General features: G+C 46.2%; 1 protein-coding gene across 1 annotated transcript in view; it reads left to right on the top strand.

The window, feature by feature from the left end:
* The first annotated feature begins 5,020 nt into the window (after positions 1-5,020).
* Positions 5,021-8,431, top strand: part of PARD6B (par-6 family cell polarity regulator beta) — a 35,817-nt gene continuing 32,406 nt past the window's right edge. Inside the window, exon 1 of the mRNA XM_053250852.1 lies at positions 5,021-5,545. Coding sequence (XP_053106827.1) covers positions 5,477-5,545 — 69 coding nt within the window. The 5' untranslated portion in view covers positions 5,021-5,476. The remainder of the gene's footprint in view (positions 5,546-8,431) is intronic.

Genomic DNA, 8,431 nt, shown 5'->3' with positions numbered 1-8,431 from the left:
ATAATACACTCTACACACAGCTTCTGCCATGTGTGTCCCCACCCCACCCCCCGCCAGCTATTTACAAATAAATTCTAGAATGTTCAAATTTTAGATGAGAGAAGACTAATCTAATTTCTCAGTATGTTAAATGTATATGCAAAGATTTAACATGCAGAATAAAAACAATAATCAGTAACGGATTATTTTGTTTTATCTATGGCAGTAAAGGCTGATTCACATGAGCTAGATAGCATTTCTTCCTCCGTGGTGTTCTGAATTTCTCTTATCATCCTTGCTTGCTTAATCCTTAAAACATGTTGCTAGTAATGAATGGAATTTATTGTTTATTTTTATTTTTACAGTTAGGGTACAATCCAATCCAAATTAAGTGCCTGTAGACAGTATCATCCTCCTGGGAATGGGGATGGGTATGAATGCATGCATGTCCTTATCAAATATGGGTGCCAGGTGGATAGAATATTGTCTGAACTGGTCCTTTCCGGGGGCCACCTAATGGCACAGCGGGGAAATGCCTTGATTAGCAAGCCAAAGGTTGCCAGTTCGAATCTCCGCTGGTATGTTTCCTAGACTATGGGAAACACCTATATCAGGCAGCAGCAATATAGCAAGATGCTGAAAGGCATCATCTCATGCTGTGTGGGGGGAGGCAATGGTAAACCTATCCTGTATTCTACCAAAGACAAGCACAGGGCTCTGTGGTCACCAGGAGTTGACACCGACTCAATGGCACACTTTACTTTAGGTTTCATTGATCGCAATGGGAGAGATTTACAATGCAATCTTATGCAAGTTTATTCTGGAGAGAACATCATTGTGTTCAATAGGGTTTACTTCCAGGAAAAGCGTGTATAGGATTCCAGCATTAAGCATGTGATTAATTTCTACAGTCCTCTGAAATCAAAAGGACTGAAGACCAGGAACACAGCAAGGCTGGAATGGGCCCTGGGACAAGAAGCAAAGAGGGCCCCCTGATCAACTAGTCTTCTTCCCCCCCCCCCACACTGCCCCCTGCCTTTGCTGCAGAAGAATTGTATGGTCATGGTGGAAAACAAACTGTTCTTTTCCCTCTCACCTTTATCATATATTCCCCATGCACACACTCACTTCCACACACACATTTGGGCACATGCATTCCTCTAGCTCAGAAACATATATATATATTTAATGTGGATGCCAGATTGGTCTCCGGGTCATCCAAGAGAGACCATGTTACTACTTCCATACTAAAAGAGGTACACTGGCTATCAATGGACCGGGTCTCACAATCAGTGAGACTCGGTTTGGGGCAGTGAGCGGGAAGAGCGGGCTAAACCCGCTCTCCCCGCTCACGAGCAGGTAGGGAGCCCTGGGCGGCCGGATCGGCCGTCCACACGATGGCCGGCTCCGTGATGGAGCCGGCGAAGGGTGGGGGGAGCGGGGGCCGCGTGGCCCCTGCAAGCCCCAGTATGCCCTGCGCGAGTGTGCAGGGCATACTGGGGAGCCCCCCGGCTGGGTGTCTACTCATGAGTAGGTGCAGCACGAAGGCACACCGCAGCTACTCATGATCCTAAAAAGCAAGTTTGCTGGAGCGCTCACTCCACAAACCTGCTTTTTAGCAGGGGTTCTCGAGCGGGTTACCCGCTCAAGAACCACCAGGCTCAGCTGCGAGCCCGGTGGTTCTTACGGTCAACAAAAATCGGGCTAGACACTGCTAGCCCGATTTTTGTTGATCGTGAGAATCGCCCCAATAAATTTCTGGGCAAAATACAAGGTGCTGGTTATAATCTATAAAGCCCTAAACAGCTTAGGCCCTGGGTATTTAAGAGAACGTCATCTTCGCCATGAGCCTCACCACCCATTGAGATCATCCAGAGAGGTTGCTCTGTAGTTGCCACCAGCTTGTCTGCTGGCTAAGCAGGGACAGGCCTTCTTGGTTGCTTCTGGAATGTTGCTGCCCTGAGACTCTGGAATCCCTCCTGAGAACCTCCCCTTCTCTGACAACCTTTAAAAAAATTTCTAAAGACTTATTTTTTCACCCAAGCATTTTAATTTTCAGAATTAGAAATTAACCTTTTTATTAACTTTTTTTCCAGGCTGTTTCACATGACCATTGAGTACACGGCCATGTCTTGAAAACCTGCACTGACAGGAGCTAGATTAGAAGACCCCTGAGATTCTTTAGAGTTGGGAAGAATCTCAGGTGTCTTCTAATCTAGCTCCTGTCAGTGCAGGTTTTCAAGACATGGCCGTGTACTCAATGGTCACGTGAAACAGCCTGGAAAAAAGTTAATGTCATTCTTTAAGTTTTTTCATGCCACTGCTTCAAATGTTATTTAACAGGATTTTCACAACCTCCCCAAATGTTTGTTTCTACCCTTGAAAATGAAAAATCAAATGTTTTAATGCACTTGAAATGGATGGGGGAATGTCCATATTTTGCAAATGTGTTTTTATGCAATATGAATTAAGGTTTTATAATCCAAGGAATCTGAAGCATATTTAGATCTAACAAACTGATCTTAAGGATCAAACACGAGTGTCATAATAAAATTTGCATTGGACATTAAAAGCCTCCTCATCTAGCTCTGAACAGGTTGGTGTAAATAATTCCTTTCTTTGGGGGCAGTGGGGAAAAAATGTTGAATAGTCTGACTCATGGGTTTTGCAGCACTTGTGACTAAAATAGCTCTCTAATCTTGTGCTTTATCCAGGAACAGAAGACCTGCCCATTTCTTTACTATAATCTGAAACTGAACTGTTCACTTTCCTTCCTACCTTGACTACCAAGTCATTTATGTGACGCAAGCAAACTAGTGATTAATACATTTTTATTAGGTTGTTTCCAGTGATTTAACATGATGAATGTACCTTGTTGTCTTCAAGAAACCTTTCAGCCACACCCTCCTTATATGGAACTTCAACAACTTCAGGAATGCAAGGGGAGAAATATACTTCCTCCAGAGAAACCTCATAAATCTGTAGCGATAAAACCATTCACATGATGGGTTTAAGCACCCAAAGCTCAGCTACCCAGCTCTTGCATCTCAGAAGCAGGACGGTTCAATTCAACTGACAGGCAAATCCTCCTACAAGATCTGTGATTGCCTCAACTTTCCATTTTTCTTTGCTTAGTCCAGCAGAAGTTAAGGAAAGTGGGAGAAGAAAAGCAGAGTCGACCTGGCTCTTCTCTTGTAGTTTCTGGTAATCTCAAATGGAATGGAATCAAAGGACTGATTCCTGCTTGCTGCACATAATACATTTAAATGGTTACATAATTTGCTTGAAGTGAGCATCCAGAAGAAAGGCAAACTCAAAAACCAATAGAGCCAGGAGTTCTCAAACGTGAGCCTCCAGATGCTACTGGACTACAGCTCCTATCACCCACCACCACAATGGCCAGCCATTGTGGCTGGGGCTGATGGGAGGTGTAGTCCAACAACATCCAGGGGCTCACGTTTGATGAGTTCAGCCAAAATCTTTGGATTTTAGATAAAAAAACAATCCAATCTTATGCAAGTTTACTCAGAAGTACCTATTGCCCAATATGGCTGACTCCCTGCAAACATGTTTAGAGAACTGCAGCCGTAGACTCTTTTTCTATCTAACCGTAGTCAATGAAAACAACCTGTTTTCCCTCAAATGGGAAATCAACTTTTAAAATAGTTCAGACGCTGACCAAGCTGCTCGTACATGGTCCAGCAGCTGACTAAGGAACTATGCAGATCTTAATTTCAAAACACTTGTCTTAAGGGGGGGGGGGTTAGAAAAAAACATAATTACATTTAAATACCACAAAATGGTGCATTTTTCATTATAGAAACTCCAAATTTCAAAAAATCCAGTTTTATCAGCCTAAACAATGAAGCTGCTGCCCTGCTAGCCCTATGGTTCTCAAACTGTTGGGTAAGCCCCTCTTAGGGGAACTGGGAGACACAGAGTTCCAAGGAAACATAAGGTCATGATGAGACAGGTGTGGCCTTCCTCTGCCCAGCTCTGTGGGTGGGTAGAACATCTCCAATGGTGAATCCTCTCCGATCCACATGGAATGGGGTGACTGCATCCTCTGGTGCAGGGCTGAAAAAGACCCGAGGCCCTAGGAAGCTGCTGCCAATCTGTGTAGGCAATACTGAAGTAGATGAACCTGTGGTCTGACTCAGTAGAAGGGGCTGCCTATTTACTTTCTTCTATGTAAGTGAAGGATTGCTCTAAGGGTTGAGCAAACTTGGCCCTCCAGCTGTTTTGGGACTACAACTCCCAGCATCTCCAGCCACAATATTGTGGCTGAGGGATGATGCTGGGAGTTGTAGTTCAACAACCACTGGAGGGCCAGGTTTGCCCATTCACCCAACCTGCTCTAAGTGAATGGCAAAGGAAAGCACTGCATTCTGGGACACTGTAACAGTGATGGCAAGACCTACCCTCCACCTCCACTAACTTGGGGGTGCATCACTAACGTGCATCACTAACTTGGGGGTGCATCACTAAGTCACTAAGGGGTGCATCGCAGATAATTTTAAAAACATTAAAGGGCCAGACATTAGAGAGAGCCTATTGCAGTTTTTGCTGTGCCAAAAAGATAATGAGGGTGCAAATGCAATGTCTTGACCCCTTCCCCCTGCAGGTCTATGGTGTGTGAGGGATGAAGGGGTTCCCTGAGAAAAGGCACTCTTTGCATGCTCAGAAGCACTTTCTCACACGTTTCCTACGGAAAACAAGTAAAGCACTACTACCTTAGTGCTTTCGTGGGCTTCCCAGAGACATCTGGTTAGCCGCAGTGGAGAACAAAAGGTCGAAACTGATGCCCCCCGCCTCAATCTAGTCCAGCAGCGCTTCTCTTGCCCAAGAACCCTATTATGAGCTTGGGGTAAGAAGAGCACTGCCCCCTTCCGCTCTTCTGCTGGGCGGAACGGAGATCCCAACTCTTGTAATGCCTTTTCTTCTCTCCACTAACACACACCACGCACAAACACACCCCTCCTAATCGCGTCCCTTCCCGCCCCCACGTCACCCTTCTACAAAACACTCGGAGCAGGCGCGCATGCGTTCTCCAATCCCCTCCTCTGGAATCCAACCCGGCAGGTATTCCCCTCCGGGCGCAGGCGCGTTCACGGCGCCCGCGGCAGGTGCTGCTGCGGCGCCGACGACGTCTACCTCTCCTTCCTCCTTCTCCCGGAGCAACAGGTGCGCATGCGTGATTGCTGCAGGTGCGCTGGGGCTTTCCCTCGCTTGGTTCCGCGAGCGTCCGCGGCACGCATGCGCCTTCTCTCGCGCGCGCACCGCTCCCCCTCCCTGGCTGGTGCTGCTGCAGGTGCCAGGAGGAGGCTGCCGGGCTGCCCCTCCCCCAAAGGGCTGTGAGGTCGAGCTCGCGACGGCGGCGGCTTCTCCTCAGACGGAGACGGGAGGTGACAGGCTCAGCTGAGGGGCGGCCGCGCTCCGCCGTGCGTCCAGCCCCCCTCACATCGCCGAGCGGGCGGACGGGCTCCTCGCCAGCGGTATGAACCGGGTCCATCGCGGAGGCGGAGGGGGAAGCCGCGGCCTCGGCACCATGGAAGTGAAGAGCAAGGTGGGTCCTTATCGCCCGTTCCTGCCTGGACTGGGCGAGTCTGTGGTGGCGTAAGAGGGCTCGTCGGCGCCCATGCCTGGGAAGGGGTAGAGGAGGCGGCGTTTGGCTTTTGTCCTCTGTGGGACTTCGAGGGGGGCGGGAGCCGGGCTTGATCTCCTTCGGGGTCCTATGGGGGCGGGATTACTAAGGCAGTGGCTTCTCATTTTTAGAGGAGGGGTGGGGCTCGTTCCCGATATCTCCGGGGCTCGTTCTCGATATCTCTTCCCAGTAGCGAAAGTGCTTCTGAACATGTGAAGAGTGCCTCTTTCTGCGAAGCCACAGCCAGTCGAATTGCACCCCCCGCAAAACGCACACACACTTAAAACTGAGTGTAGGAAGTTCCTAGAAGTCGGAAGGAGTGCTTCAGCTCGGAGGCAGCCTTGAGTTCCAGACTCCCAGCACCTTTTTTTTTTCCGACTATGGAAGACGAGATGGGGGGGGGCACTTAGTTATATACAAAGAAGGAAAAGCAATACCGGGGATATTCTGCTGCTGACTCCCTTGCCTCAGGGGAGGGGGGCAATGTCCATAAGATTGTTTATTTTTGAACCATAACCCCAAGCTTCTTGTAATTGCCTTATTTTTCTTCTCTGCCCCTAATCGCATGTTAGGTGACACTTATTTGCGATGAAATGTTGGAAGGGAGTATGAGTTTCAAGGCGAGGTGGTAATTTTGTTTCTGGAATAATGTTGTGTCATAAGGGGAAGTCAAGAGTAGCTACCAAAAAATGTGCTAAGGGGAGCCACTACAGGCGATCACTTAATGGCCATGAGTTACCCATTAACAATGCTGTTATGAGTACAATTAGGATGATTAATATCTGTTAAAGGTTGAATTTGTACCCCAACCCTCTGCCTTCTCAAAACATGTATATATGTACCTGCTAGTTCTAATCCGAGAGTGATTGATTATAAAGCCAGGGAGTGGTAGTTCATTATTGGCATGAATTAATAGTGTATATGATCTTGTGGGATCCTGTGTAGGTGCTACCTGTCTTCACTTGCTGATGCACCCACCCCGAAGTCACAGTGCTTTTCTTCCTTGTTCTCAAGTCAGCTGTTTTTAGTCCAGCTATAAGGATCCCATGCTATAGTGGTGGATCATGACCCATAACATAAAGATTGTTCCAGAGGTAAAAGGAATGGGAACACTTTATGTGGCCTTGGCATTTGTGAATCTGCCATTACTTGACAAGCATGGCTGTTCCTCTAGGGAACATTGGCCAGTGTTTGAACATAGCTTGAAAAGGTGCTCTTGGGGTTGCAGTGACTGGTTTACTTGAGGAAATGGGCAGATAATTCATTGTCTAGGCATAAGTTGAGTGCTATTTTTCATATTGTATAAAAGTCCTTCAGGGTGCAACACAATTGTTACTGATGCAGTGTTTTATTTGTTTGAAAATAATAGTATGCTACAACATCTGAAAGCTGTGTTTAACAACCTTAGCTTGTTGTCTAACCTGACTGGGCTGTATCCACTTCAGTGCAAGTCAAAATAGCATTTATTTAATCACACTGCAAATCGCTTCTGGAGAAGGGGTACAGGAGATGCCATTTTGAGCAAATGAAACAGCCTTTTGTTTCCTGCAGCCCCTGAATTGTTCAGCCATGTTAATTCAACAGTAACTCTGGCACGAATCATCAGGGTAGTGAGGATTTACCAAATTGTGCACACCTTCCTGGTAGGATCAGGGAGCAGATATTGGAAGACAAGCAGAAGCTAGAGATAGACAAAAATTGTTCTGGAAATAATATTTGGGTTTCTTAGGTGGATTTACATCTTAGACATTTGTGGAATATTCAGAGCGCCTGTACTTTGGTATAAGAACAACAATAGGCTAGTTGTTTTCATACAAAATACTTACCCTGAGGTGATTTTGGAACCTCTTTCATAAACACACCCTAGCATACTTAATTATAAAGTGCCCTTTCATTATTTGTACAGTCATGCCACAAATTAAGCAGGTGAGCTATGCTGCCCCATGGCCTCTGAGTGACAGGATGTGTCTTACCGTGGATTGTGGCTGTAATGAAACGTTTTATCATTCATTTAGTACTACTTGCTAATTATCAGTAGATATGTCTCCATATACTGCTTGCTTTGGCTGTGCTTGCCATTTTTTATAGACATTTCTGGGAAACAAGTTTTGATGCTAGTTACACGTAACAGTAATTGCTAAACTTATATTTAAAACACTTTTATTGAAGATGGTTAACATTCTAGGTATGCAGGGGAGAACCTACACATTCTTAGATGAACTGGGCCTTAAAACCATATATTAAAGGTAAAGTGTGCCATTGAGTCGGTGTCAACCCCTGGCGACCACAAAGCCCTGTGGTTGTCTTTGACAGAATACAGGAGGGGTTTATCATTGCCATCTCCCATACAATATGAGATGATGCCTTTCAGCATCTGCTGCTGCCCGATATAGGTGTTTCGCATTGTCTGGGAAACATACCAGCAACCTCTGGCTTGCTAGTCAAGTCATTTCCCCGCTGCGCCTAATGACTAAATGTTCTAGATCCTCACTCATCACTGTGAGCCAATAACACCACATACCTAAGATCATAGCTTCGTATTTCACATTGAAGTAGAATATATTATTTCAAATCCTGTACTCACAAGCACAGATATGACTGAGAACCTCTACTTCACCCTGCAGTAGTGGGAGTCCTCAGTCTCTTCACCCTACAGTAGTGGGAAACCTCAGTTTCTTCTGAAGCTCTGGCATTTTAAAAACCATTTCAATTATGAATATAGCCGGGTAGTTAAACTAAAAGTATACAAGATCTTCATGCTGTCCATAGTGGTGTGAAATTGGAAGGTAATTTATATTGCCAAAATAA

The sequence above is a fragment of the Hemicordylus capensis genome, chromosome 4, assembly GCF_027244095.1.
Source record: "Hemicordylus capensis ecotype Gifberg chromosome 4, rHemCap1.1.pri, whole genome shotgun sequence".
NCBI lineage: Eukaryota > Metazoa > Chordata > Lepidosauria > Squamata > Cordylidae > Hemicordylus > Hemicordylus capensis.
This window is presented reverse-complemented; position numbering and strand designations above follow the sequence as displayed.